Below are 14,441 nucleotides of genomic sequence, written 5' to 3' on the forward strand. Positions count from 1 at the left end.
ACGCAGCCTTCACAGTGCCAGCCCTCTCCCTCCATGTAAGATCAGCTGTAGTCAGTTCACCACAGTGGGCAGATCTGATGTGAGAGGGGAAAGGAAGGAGGCAGGGCTGAAGCCAGGAACTTACAGCTTCTGTTCCTTTGCAGGTCGTCCTTTCTGACAGCTGAGCTCTCCAACCCACGCTCCACCGCCTCTCGCTTTGCTTTTTGGGAACTATTCGGCCATTTTTACCCATCAGGATCCTTACTTTCTGTATTCAACCCCTTTTTTATTAGCCCCATTTTAGTTCTTGCATCAAGTGTTTTTGCTTTTCTTTCCGGGGCTGGCCTTCGGACTCGATCGTAAGTCTTCCACGTGGAAATTCAGACTGCAACAAAAAGTTGTAGCGTGGTGCGTCCTGCTCTTGTTTTGTTTGGACTCTATTTGCCACGTTTCTGCAGTTTCAGGCGTTTAGCAACATGCGTCTCCCGCTCAACAGCCTCCTTTACCTGCGCCAGTGCTTCTGTTTTGTTTTGCGCTGTATCGCCTGTTTGCATAGTACCTTTTTTTTTTTTTTTATATCAAGCTTTATTGGAAACAAGAATATTACAAGACAATTGAATATTTGCAAAAAGGAAACATCAACAAAAGAAAATGAGTAGGGAATCATGTCAAAAGTAGCAAAGCTGTCAATAAATAAATAAATAAAAATAAACTGTTGCTCGAGGGTTGCAGCTTTTCAAGGGCAAATATGGTTTTATTATCTTTGCGTTGGAGCTGAATGTTATGCTATTTATGTAGGTGTTGCTATAAGATGGAGCGTAAAATTGGGGTTGTGTTGCAAAACTTTAGAAGAGTGAATGTAATACTTGCTGTAATTGACAACCAACAACATGCCAGGTTCTTCGAGGTTACTTTTTTCCATACCAAACAGAATATGATTATTTTTAAAATGAATTCTTATACCGTTTTTCATTAAAAACATATCAGTCCAGAAAGTCTTAGTGTCTTAGTGTAGCAGCCATACACAATAAATGTAACGAAGTCTCTTCAAATAGTTTGCAAACGGTGCACAAGGGATTCAATTCCCAATAATACATTTCAATAAAAAATGTTTTTACTCTGTAACAATTATGCATGCTTTTAAAATGTGTTTCTTTTATCTTGTTGTTTAGTATTTTTTAGGAAACAACCATGTAAATATCCAATTAATATTTTTAAAAACATTGGACCAGAAAAAGACACAAGTTGGTAAGGGTACCGTGTCTCTCAAGAGATTATTTCTTATGTGTTTGCATGTTACCTTGCACAAAACAAAAGTGTAAAGTGACATATGTAGGTCAAACTTTGTTGCATTAGTTTTTTTAAACTCAGTTAGGTTGTGCCTGCAAATGAGCCTCAGTAAATCTGTTTTTCCTGATGCTGTCCTAACATTTTATGTTTTTCTGTATTCTGTGCAGTTATATTTTTCTTGTAGTCCCTAAATAGCTTGCTGTGACCTTAATGGCGGCCGGCTGGCTTTATACAAGATCAGTCCAGTTCAGGGGGCCACCTGATCCTGGATTGATTTAACATCTGCTAATGTCTGCCACCTCTCAATATTAGCTGAGTGATAATTACTGTCTCTGTGTGTTAGTGTGCCACCGTTTAATCATTGGCTGTGATAATAGCCCAGTGTCTGAGCTTCAATCTCTCCAAACAGGAATTCACCTCAGATAGTACCTTCCAGGCTGTCCGTCTCAACCAGGTATTTGCTGACTTGTACTGGAATGTAACGCTAATGACCCACTTGATAAACTGATTCAACATTTTTTACCACACAAAAGTACAACATGTGAGTTAAAAACACAATATTTCTCAATCGCAAACATTAATTTAGATTTATTTATATAAAAATATGGTTCTATTTCTAACTAAAATGTTAAATTGAGGATTAATAAATACTTAAAAAACAAGTTGTAGCTGCAGGAATACTCTTCAGTACCAATATTTGATGTTTTCCTGTTGGCATGGACCAGTATGAGATTCTCATAGTATAATACTGAGTAAAAATATCACAGTATCCTAGTACTGGTAAAAAATTTATTCATTTATATAATTTTATTAATGATAATTTGAAACAGATCTGGAATAAACACTAGCTAAATTCTTTAGTTTTCAGGTGAACCTTTTTATTTTGCTGAATATTTTTGCTGTTCTCTATAAAGTAACACAAATCTAACAAGCTAATATTAGCTGATAATAATTCAGACTATGTGGGTAGCTAGTCTGCAGTCTGCTGCTTAACAGACATGCTGCCCAACAGACATGCTGCCCTTAGTTTGTCACCTCTAAGTTAGGTTTGCCAGATAGGGGACACCCCTTTAGTTTTTAATTTTATGACTTTCGGGTCGTTTTTGAGACCAGAAATATTTCCAAGCAGCCAAATGGGAGGGAAAAGTGTTGTAGTCTTCTTTCAGCCAGCCTACTGGCAGTGTGCAGCAACAGGTATGGGATGAGCTGCAAAGTAGTACTCTATGCTCCATTCACCAAGAGAAAACTCGACACACTCATCACAGTGACACTATGCGGTTTTCAAACTGTTATCGCTTTTTTACCTTCATACAGGAAACCAGGCCATTCCAGGTTTATACAACTGAAATTAGTGGTGAAGTTACTGGTCTGTCACGTTCACAGAGGTGATGGCCTTCCTTGGGAGTGCAGCCCGTCGCCTGGTATCAGTGCGGTCTACTTTGATCCCGCTGTGCCGGACAAGCTCTCGGTCCTACAGCATGACTGAAAAGAGCGTCCCCTATGAGAAGACACTCAAACAGGAGGAAAGATCCTTCTCTGGACCCACTAAGCCTTTACCAAGGTTGGCCTGAATGAATAGACAGAGTTCAATACGTTAAACTGATACTAAAGGCAGTAAAAATTTGCAGTTAAAATGTTAGTTTCTTAATTGTCTGGAATCTGTTTATTTTTAGCAGGATTCAAGAAAGTTGCATCAGCCATTATGACAAAGAAATTACACGGATGATTCTTAATTACAGAGTCAGGTTGTAGATGTAGCATTGTTCCTTTAAAACATGCTTCCTGTTGCTTCAGGTCAGCTGATGTGGTGGTGATCGGAGGAGGCAGTATTGGCTGTCAGACCGTCTACCACCTGGCCAAAATGGGGATGACCGACGTAGTTCTGCTGGAGAGAGACAGACTGACTGCTGGCACTACCTGGCATACTGCCGGTAACTGCAACAGACTCCTAGAACTAATAAAAAAGTTGAACTAAAGTTCTAGAGTTTCGTAGAGTCAGCTGAAAGCAAGAGTTTCTGTCCGAGTTTACATTGCCTCATAGTACATTCCTTTGTTCGTAAAAGTCCTTATTCAGGTTTCTCTAGCAGATTAAATGGGTGTGCGTTCAGTCAAACACCTACCACTGAATATTGCTGTATGTCAGCTAATATAGCCATGTGTTTTGTCAGGCCTGCTGTGGCAGCTACGTCCTAGTGACGTGGAGGTGGAGCTCCTGGCCCACACCAGGAACGTAATCAGCAAAGATCTGGAAGAAGAGACGGGTCTCCACACTGGCTGGATCCAGAATGGAGGACTCTTCATTGCCTCAAACAAGCAAAGACTGGATGAATACAAGCGCCTCATGTCGGTATGGACAGAGATTGCTTTATTTTCAATTTCCATAAAGTACAGATTTATATACTTAGATTCTTTTAAATATTTTAAAATGATAAAGTTTGCATGGATTTTGAGTTTCTCTTATTATTCATGGGATCAAATACAAACATTTAAACAATCCAGACAGAAATTTCAGTCCACACTGTTACCCAACAGCAGTATAGATAGCTGTTCAAGAGAAACTGATCTTTGACACAGATTGACGTTACAGTGTCATGACCCAGTTTATTGGCTGTGACAAAAACACACCGATACATAAAGTAAAGTTAAAAAATAATCAAAATAAATATTAACTAAATTAAAATAACATAAGTTATGTTTAGTTGTTTCGGTATGCCAGCAGGAACCAGGATTGACAAGCCTCCCTCCATCTCTGGATGGAAGAGAGAAATCTGTGGCAGTTTTCAGTCAACTTTTACATCCTGGGAGGACTGGCCAGGCGCTCCCAATCAGGCTGATTCATTCCCACAGCTGTTCAGGACCTGCAAGGAAACTGCACGCACAAAGTCAAGAAAACAGGCCCTGCCAAAACGAGGTTTAAAACGTTTCAACAGAAACGGGCAGTTCACCACAAATTAGGTGTGAGCAAATGTCTTTCAGAAGAACAAAGGCAGACCTCAGAAAAATGGTGCACTAATAAACCAGCATTGTGAACGAAGTTAAGGGAGTTTATCTCATATGGTAGTTCATCTTTGTTCTCAAATCATTTACTTGTACAGGTCCTTCTCAAAATATTAGCATATTGTGATAAAGTTCATTATTTTCCATAATGTCATGATGAAAATTTAACATTCATATATTTTAGATTCATTGCACACTAACTGAAATATTTCAGGTCTTTTATTGTCTTAATATGGATGATTGTGGCATACAGCTCATGAAAACCCAAAATTCCTATCTCACAAAATTAGCATATTTTATCCGACCAATAAAAGAAGTGTTTTTAATACAAAAAACGTCAAACCTTCAAATAATCATGTACAGTTATGCACTCAATACTTGGTCGGGAATCCTTTTGCAGAAATGACTGCTTCAATGTGGCGTGGCATGGAGGCAATCAGCCTGTGGCACTGCTGAGGTCTTATGGAGGCCCAGGATGCTTTGATAGAGGCCTTTAGCTCATCCAGAGTGTTGGGTCTTGAGTCTCTCAACGTTCTCTTCACAATATCCCACAGATTCTCTATGGGGTTCAGGTCAGGAGAGTTGGCAGGCCAATTGAGCACAGTGATACCATGGTCAGTAAACCATTTACCAGTGGTTTTGGCACTGTGAGCAGGTGCCTGGTCGTGCTGAAAAATGAAATCTTCATCTCCATAAAGCTTTTCAGCAGATGGAAGCATGAAGTGCTCCAAAATCTCCTGATAGCTAGCTGCATTGACCCTGCCCTTGATAAAACACAGTGGACCAACACCAGCAGCTGACACTGCAGCCCAGACCATCACTGACTGTGGGTACTTGACACTGGACTTCTGGCATTTTGGCATTTCCTTCTCCCCAGTCTTCCTCCAGACTCTGGCATCTTGATTTCCGAATGACATGCAGAATTTGCTTTCATCCGAAAAAAGTGCTTTGGACCACTGAGCAACAGTCCAGTGCTGCTTCTCTGTAGCCCAGGTCAGGCGCTTCTGCCGCTGTTTCTGGTTCAAAAGTGCCTTGACCTGGGGAATGCGGCACCTGTAGCCCATTTTCTGCACACGCCTGTGCACGGTGGCTCTGGATGTTTCTACTCCAGACTCAGTCCACTGCTTCCACAGGTCCCCCAAGGTCTGGAATCGGCCCTTCTCCACAATCTTCCTCAGGGTCCGGTCACCTCTTCTCGTTGTGCAGCGTTTTCTGCCACACTTTTTCCTTCCCGCAGACTTCCCACTGAGGTGCCTTGATACAGCACTCTGGGAACAGCCTATTTGTTCAGATATTTCTTTCTGTGTCTTACCCTCTTACTTGAGGGTGTCAATAGTGGCCTTCTGGACAGCAGTCAGGTCGGCAGTCTTACCCATGATTGGGGTTTTGAGTGATGAACCAGGCTGGGAGTTTTAAAGGCCTCAGGAATCTTTTGCAGGTGTTTAGAGTTAACTCGTTGATTCAGATGATTAGGTTCATAGCTCGTTTAGAGACCCTTTTAATGATATGCTAATTTTGTGAGATAGGAATTTTGGGTTTTCATGAGCTGTATGCCAAAATCATCCGTATTAAGACAATAAAAGACCTGAAATATTTCAGTTAGTGTGCAATGAATCTAAAATATATGAATGTTAAATTTTTATCATGACATTATGGAAAATAATGAACTTTATCACAATATGCAAATATTTTGAGAAGGACCTGTACTTTGAGATCCAAATAATTGCAAATAGCTTTTTATCTTTTGCTTTTATTCATAAATTTGTTGTCAGAAATCCAAAACAAGAACCTTTTCATGCATAATAACTAGTTTCTCTAAGTGTTATGCACACAAACGCCCAAGGGTGCTCTTACATGCAAGTCCATGATTACATTTGATTCAGTTCAGTGCTGTTTTGTATAACAGCCAATTCTCAACACTTGTCTTCTTAGGGTACTTTACAAGCAGTCCATTTCATATCGAATCATGTGGAATCCAAATTTGAATCAGTTTATTCCAGTATAAGCCAATTATATAGTCAGATTAAAATCCTAATTCTCACATAATTCTACTGTGATTCAGTTCATTGCCAGTTGGTGAAAAGTTATCCAGTTGTTTACTTTGCAACAATCCCTCATCCTGAGCATCACATGGTGACAGTGGAAAGTAACCACTCCCTTTCAACATGAAGAAACCTTCAGCAGAACCAAATTTAGTATGAGCCGTCAGCTTTGACTGGTAGGGGACTAAGACAAGACGAAAGAGAATCACAAACACATAGAAGCGCAGGACCAGGAGTACTTTTTATATGAAAGATGAAGAGTACGGAGTCAAATGTAGCCTGTTACAGCTTGGTATTTGTTTTGCTTTTATCTAGTAGGAGACTTCACCAATGTGATACTGATACTTTTTTCTTTTATTACCTCGGATGTGGTTTGAGGAAGGCTTTCTGATACACATTGTTCCTGTAAAACACTGCTGACACTGTTCAGCAGCACACAAATGACTTACTGTTTTTGGCTTATAAAGGCATTTGTTTTGGTCATAATTGTTATGATTATGAATCTGAGAATATTATTTAATGTTTAATATTAATATTTTATCATATAATATTTCGGTCTGTTAAGGGTTGTCCTGTGAATACCGGCCCAGTGAGGCGATGGTATTAGGACAAAATAGGGATGAGACGAGCTCTGACATTATTGAACAGCACAACTCTGCACATATATGGAATGAATTCACACAATTTCTTAAAATACAAGAATTTATTAACAAAAATGAGTCAACTCAAAGTCAAACATATTTCAATCAACAAACTCTTTACTATGCTAAAACAATCCAACTAAACTACCAAGCAGAATTAAAGAATAACAAAGATTAATGGACTATGTACAATATAAACAAGTTCATTAAAGTTGATTGAAATCATGACCAAAAAGAGTGATGCAACATTACCATGCAATGTTTATGTTTGAGAACCAAGGATTATCTTGAAGAATCTGGAAATGAAGTTAAGTTAGTCTTGGAACCAACTTAGGCAATAATCAGCAAACATTTAGACAACACTTCACAATGCAAGATCAGATAAAATATTATTTTAATAAAATAATGTTTTAAAGAATGATCTGCAGAATAAAACCAACCTTCTGGATGACTAATTCTCAACGGGGTCTCATTAGCTGCCTGTATTTATTAAAATGATATTTAAAAAAATATTAAGGGAATATTTTGGAAAAGAGCCAAATCTTTCTGGAGTAATGGGTCTTAATGTTGTTTACTTAGTTATCAAATTTAGTAAAATGATGTTAGGGACACATTATTTATTATAAGGGTTAAAATGCATAAGCATGGACGGCGCGTTACGGCCGATCTTCTGTGTTTAAAATCACCCTTTTAATAAAGTTTGTCTTAACTTTAAAAACACACAAAGAACACAACCTGAGCACGTGTGCTGCAGATATTCTGCTAGCACCAAGATAGCGGAGTTCAACACGAACAAAACCAAACTTCATAAAATGAAAAACCTTTAGATCATTTCAATCTAAATCACTTCTATATTATTCTGCGCAAACACTTAACCTCATGAACTGTGGTGAGGAAAGTTGTCCAAGGCGGCGAAGTTTGAAGAAACGTCCACAGTCTTTAAACGGTTAGCTACAGCTAACATCTGTAGCTGTGGGGAGTGGCGGCTGTTCTGTCAGCCGGCCAAACTGCACGTTACCGTAACCATGGTGATGCGGCTCCTGTTGTCCTTCTCTCAGGCAGGGGAAACCGCTTTACTCGGCTTGTAGAGACTGCTTCTCTACTAGGACTCCTCTGGAACACCGTTTGCTTCTGCAGGCCTCAGAGAGAAAGTCAAGCCAGGCTTGTACCTTATTTCCCTTTCATGAATGAATCTACCGGATACACAGAGTGATTCATTTGTACTTATCTTAGAGCATATGATCGATGATCGTATGACACCCTTGGATCCAGTTTGAAGAGTTTGTCTTTTTGAAAGCAAAGAGACATTAGCGCGCTTTTTCACCTCCTATCCCGATGATTACCGGTGTGGAAAAGATCTGACCATTGGAAAGGGGGGTGCTTTTATACAGCCAGTGGCATCATGGGAAGTCCGCTGCTACCCCCAATTCCTAATTGTGCCGGAAGTAAGTTAATGCAATTTATTTTGAAAGTTCCAGAAAAGTCCATACCGCATTTCCTGTTGTAACTCATGGCTGTGGTCCCCACATAATTTACAACACAAGTCACAGATTTAGTATTGCCTAGAGTATCTCCTATTTGCCGCCACAGTCATTAACACCTGAGTGACGTCCCAAATTACACATTACTCGAAATTGCACTTTTAAATTGGCCTGTTAAAGAGCATTTTGTGAGAAATTGATACAATGCAACCCACACAGTTGCATGTTTTGGCTCTGGATTGACTGGCCAGTCGTCATCTTGGACCAAAAAATCATAAATACACTCTCTTTGCATTTGCAATATCCTCTAACATGCAATGCACATGGCGTTGGGCTGCATACATCTTCATGGCCAATTCATTATTGATACATCTAAAGATTTTTGTCGAACAGGCTATAAGTCGTGTTTTTGTGCCAAAATTTTTAAATGATTTAAATATAACCTTTTATTGTAGACAAGCACACACAACAGATTCATCATGTTACTATCTAATAATAAAGATGAAGACAAAATTTAAAAAATCTGTAGAAAATTTAAGTACATTTCAAAAACATTGGATATGCACCAAATATGTAAAACTCTTAAATTGAACGGGTGTAATGTATTTTTATTTTTTTTACTGTGACTGTTTATTGTTCAACATTAAACAACTTTCTTTTGAAAAGTGGCAATGTGTCGGTAAGTTGACATAAATGTACCTTAAGGCAATGTTCCTTTGCTTTCCATAGGTGTTTATCTATTATCTGTAAACTGTCTTTGGGGTTGAAAGCACACAAATGAATGTGATTTCAAAATCATAGAAAATAAGTCAGTTGCCCTTTGTGTTCCAGCTAGGTAAAGTTTATGGAATCGAATCCTATGTGCTGTCACCTGCGGAGACTAAGGACCTTTATCCACTGATGAATATTGATGATCTATATGGAACGTTGTATGTTCCCAAAGATGGCACCATGGACCCTGCAGGCACCTGTACCACCCTGAGCAGAGCTGCTTCAGCCAGAGGAGCCACGGTAATTTGTACTGATCTTCTAACTGCTTATCTTCCTGTTTTTAATTGGTTTGCCCTGTTTTATAAAGACAATACCAGTAGCATTTCAATAAATTGGAAAAACATGAAAAGGTAATGTAGTTCAATAATTCAATTTTAAAAATAAAACCTATTTATATAAATACAGGTCCTTCTCAAAATATTAGCATATTGTGATTAAGTTCATTATTTTCCATAATGTCATGATGAAAATTTAACATTCATATATTTTAGATTCGTTGCACACTAACTGAAATATTTCAGGTCTTTTATTGTTTTAATACGGATGATTTTGGCATACAGCTCATGAAAACCCAAAATTCCTATCTCACAAAATTAGCATATCATTAAAAGGGTCTCTAAACGAGCTATGAACCTAATCATCTGAATCAACAAGTTAACTCTAAACACCTGCAAAAGATTCCTGAGGCCTTTAAAACTCCCAGCCTGGTTCATCACTCAAAACCCCAATCATGGGTAAGACTGCCGACCTGACTGCTGTCCAGAAGGCCACTATTGACACCCTTAAGCAAGAGGGTAAGACACAGAAAGAAATTTCTGAACGAATAGGCTGTTCCCAGAGTGCTGTATCAAGGCACCTCAGTGGGAAGTCTGTGGGAAGGAAAAAGTGTGGCAGAAAACGCTGCACAACGAGAAGAGGTGACCGGACCCTGAGGAAGATTGTGGAGAAGGGCCGATTCCAGACCTTGGGGGACCTGCGGAAGCAGTGGACTGAGTCTGGAGTAGAAACATCCAGAGCCACCGTGCACAGGCGTGTGCAGGAAATGGGCTACAGGTGCCGCATTCCCCAGGTCAAGCCACTTTTGAACCAGAAACAGCGGCAGAAGCGCCTGACCTGGACTACAGAGAAGCAGCACTGGACTGTTGCTCAGTGGTCCAAAGTACGTTTTTCGGATGAAAGCAAATTCTGCATGTCATTCGGAAATCAAGGTGCCAGAATCTGGAGGAAGACTGGGGAGAAGGAAATGCCAAAATGCCAGAAGTCCAGTGTCAAGTACCCACAGTCAGTGATGGTCTGGGGTGCCGTGTCAGCTGCTGGTGTTGGTCCACTGTGTTTTATCAAGGGCAGGGTCAATGCAGCTAGCTATCAGGAGATTTTGGAGCACTTCATGCTTCCATCTGCTGAAAAGCTTTATGGAGATGAAGATTTCATTTTTCAGCACGACTTGGCACCTGCTCACAGTGCCAAAACCACTGGTAAATGGTTTACTGACCATGGTATCACTGTGCTCAATTGGCCTACCAACTCTCCTGACCTGAACCCCATAGAGAATCTGTGGGATATTGTGAAGAGAACGTTGAGAGACTCAAGACCCAACACTCTGGATGAGCTAAAGGCCGTTATCGAAGCATCCTGGGCCTCCATAAGACCTCAGCAGTGCCACAGGCTGATTGCCTCCATGCCACGCCGCATTGAAGCAGTCATTTCTGCAAAAGGATTCCCGACCAAGTATTGAGTGCATAACTGTACATGATTATTTGAAGGTTGACGTTTTTTGTATTAAAAACACTTTTCTTTTATTGGTCAAATGAAATATGCTAATTTTGTGAGATAGGAATTTTGGGTTTTCATGAGCTGTATGCCACAATCATCCGTATTAAGACAATAAAAGACCTGAAATATTTCAGTTAGTGTGCAATGAATCTACAATATATGAATGTTAAATTTTCATCATGACATTATGGAAAATAATGAACTGTATCACAATATGCTAATATTTTGAGAAGGACCTGTATATAGAGATTAACACCAGTTAGTTGTTTATATCTGTTAATTTTAATGATTGTGGCTTAAATTAAAATAAAATTCTGTTTTTAAGAAAAATAGAATCTTACATGAGAACAAAAAAAGAACAGGATTTATTATACAGGAATGACAATCAACGCAATCATGGTAAAGACTGATACCTTGACAGTAGTTCAATGGACAGGCACTGGTGCCCTCCATGAGGAGGCTAAGCCATAAAAGGTCATTGCTAAAGAACCTGTCTGGTCCATTTACATGAACCAGATCCTTTTTTATACTGTTAACAAATATGCTTAGTATGGGACAGATCCATGTTTGTTTTGAAACGCAATTTATTTTAGTATAGAATGATCCTTTATTTGTCTCTCAGTAGTAAAATTGATTTGTATTAACACCAAATTCACAGGGAAATGGAGGCACACAGTGGTACACTAAAGATAAGCAATTACAATAAAATAGAATAATTGCATGACTTAATCAAAGCTACATACTTCAATAAAGAATATTAACCCTCGTACTAAGTTTTATCTTGTCTTCTGTATTGACAAACAGGGAAGTTACACTTAAACTACAAACATTTTTCTAAACAAGGGCTGAATTGTTCCATACTTATTGGTTTTGCCCTATTAAAGGAAGTTAAGAAGTCATTTTGTAACTTATCAGATTATCAAACTAGAAAGAACCCTGTTCCTTCACAAATTGATGCAGTGGTATCGAATATAGAGTATTTTTTTTTTTGTATCTGTATCAAGTTTGAGTTTTAGTGTTGTGACAACCTTAGCAGGACATAGGCATGCCATTCCTTGTGTAAAGCCACTCTTGAACCAGACAGCATCAGAAGTACCTTAACTGGGCTATGGAGAAAAAGGACTGGACTGCTGTTTAGTGCAGTACATTTTGCATTTCATTTAGGTTTAGAAATCAAGATCTCGGAGTATGGAGGAAAAGTGAAAATGCACAGAATCCTAGATGCTTCATGTCTAGTGTAAAGTTGTCAGTCAGTCAGGATTTGTGGTGCAATGCCCCCTTCTGGTGTCGGTCCATTGTGTTTTATCAAGTCCAATGCCAGTGCAGCTGTCTACTAGGATATTTTAAACCACTTTTTGCTTCCATGTTCTGACTTTTTCCAGCAGAAATTTGCATCTGCTCACACTGCCAGGAATTACTACACCTGCCGTGATATCATTGTGTTTGATTGACCAACAAACTCGCCTGTTCTAAACCAAACAAAGAATCTATGGGGTATTGCTAAAATGCACATGAGCGGAAGGCTGCTTTTTAAGCAACCTGGTCTTTCTTAAGACTCCAGCAGAAACACAAGCTAATCGACACCATGCCACATTCCACTGAAGTAGTAATTCGTGCAAAGGGAGCCCAGACCAAGTATTGACTGCATATACTCCACAGTATATGGATATACTTTTTAATAAGCTGAAATTTCCCACATTAGATGTCCTTTTTTATAGGTCCTATGTACTATTCTAAATTTCAGAAAGACCAAATTTAGAATTTTCATAAGTTGAAATCTATAATCCAAAATCTATTTAATATTTGAGTTCTCTTGTGAATTAAGTTACTGAAAGAAATTAACTTTTGCTGATGCAGTTATATATTCAGATGTTTTAGAACCGTTGTCGGCCAGATAAAAAAAAAAAACAGTCCTTTCATGTTATTACAGATGGTTCAATTCGTCAAAAGTCGTGACATTATTATAGTATACAACTCGATGCATGCATTCATGTACAGGGGTTGGACAATGAAACTGAAACACACCAAGTCCTGCACAGTGGTCAGAGGGATTTTAAGCCATTCTTCTTGCAGGATAGTGGCCAGGTCACTACGTGATACTGGTGGAGGAAAACGTTTCCTGACTCGCTCCTCCAAAACACCCCAAAGTGGCTCAATAATATTTAGATCTGGTGACTGTGCAGGCCATGGGAGATGTTCAACTTCACTTTCATGTTCATCAAACCAATCTTTCACCAGTCTTGCTGTGTGTATTGGTGCATTGTCATCCTAATACACGGCACCGCCTTCAGGATACAATGTTTGAACCATTGGATGCACATGGTCCTCAAGAATGGTTCGGTAGTCCTTGGCAGTGACACGCCCATCTAGCACAAGTATTGGGCCAAGGGAATGCCATGATATGGCAGCCCAAACCATCACTGATCCACCCCCATGCTTCACTCTGGGCATGCAACAGTCTGGGTGGTACGCTTCTTTGGGGCTTCTCCACACCGTAACTCTCCCGGATGTGGGGAAAACAGTAAAGGTGTACTCATCAGAGAACAATACATGTTTCACATTGTCCACAGCCCAAGATTTGCGCTCCTTGCACCATTGACACCGACGTTTGGCATTGGCATGAGTGACCAAAGGTTTGGCTATAGCAGCCTGGCCGTGTATATTGACCCTGTGGAGCTCCTGACGGACAGCTTCCTCTTGCGTCCACAGTTAATCCTGTTGGATGTGGTTTGTCCTTCTTGGTGGTATGCTGACATTACCCTGGATACCGTGGCTCTTGATACATCACAAAGACTTGCTGTCTTGGTCACAGATGCGCCAGCAAGACGTGCACCAACAATTTGTCATCTTTTGAACTCTGGTATGTCACCCATAATTTTTTGTGCATTTCAATATTTTGAGCAAAACTGTGCTCTTACCCTGCTAATTGAACCTTCACACTCTGCTCTTACTGGTGCAATGTGCAATCAATGAAGACTGGCTACCAGGCTGGTCCAATTTAGCCATGAAACCTCCGACACTAAAATGACTGGTGTTTCAGTTTCATTGTCCAACCTCTGTATGTTTACTGCTGAAACTCTGTAAATCATTTATTTTAAGCTTAATCTTCCTGGTTTACCTGCGTTTCTTACCTACTGTCTGATTTGTGTCTGTAAAAAGAGTGAGATATTACACAGGCCAGTAAGAAACTTTGAAATAGCGTCTTAATAAAGATTTAGCTACTTGTTATAAAGTTCAACACATCTAACCAATGATTTTTGTTTCTTATAGGCACAAGTGTAAATTGTATAAATTAATACATGTTTTGTCTTAAATAACATTATTTTCATTTAGTTTTCATAATGGTAGGTATGTTTAAATTACCATACAAACCAAGACATTGCAGGTGCTGGCGACAAAGTTTCGTAAACTACTCAAATTCAAAAAAGTTCTAATTATAATTTCTTTGTCCTATGCAGACTGCGTCA

The 14,441-nt window shown here is 39.4% G+C and overlaps 1 protein-coding gene across 3 annotated transcripts in view; it reads left to right on the plus strand.

Moving 5' to 3' along the window:
- Positions 1-14,441, plus strand: part of sardh (sarcosine dehydrogenase) — a 50,125-nt gene continuing 35,684 nt past the window's right edge. The window contains exons 1-6 of one of the 3 annotated variants that reach the window (XM_047372338.1): positions 1-338; positions 1,679-1,723; positions 2,653-2,830; positions 3,064-3,200; positions 3,438-3,616; positions 9,262-9,441. In XM_047372338.1, coding sequence (XP_047228294.1) covers positions 2,658-2,830; positions 3,064-3,200; positions 3,438-3,616; positions 9,262-9,441 — 669 coding nt within the window. In that variant the 5' untranslated portion in view covers positions 1-338; positions 1,679-1,723; positions 2,653-2,657. Of the gene's footprint in view, positions 339-1,678; positions 1,724-2,583; positions 2,831-3,063; positions 3,201-3,437; positions 3,617-9,261; positions 9,442-14,441 lie in introns of all 3 variants that reach the window. The other 2 variants (XM_047372336.1, XM_047372337.1) reach the window with 2 other exon arrangements.

The sequence above is a fragment of the Girardinichthys multiradiatus genome, chromosome 8 (genome assembly GCF_021462225.1).
Source record: "Girardinichthys multiradiatus isolate DD_20200921_A chromosome 8, DD_fGirMul_XY1, whole genome shotgun sequence".
NCBI lineage: Eukaryota > Metazoa > Chordata > Actinopteri > Cyprinodontiformes > Goodeidae > Girardinichthys > Girardinichthys multiradiatus.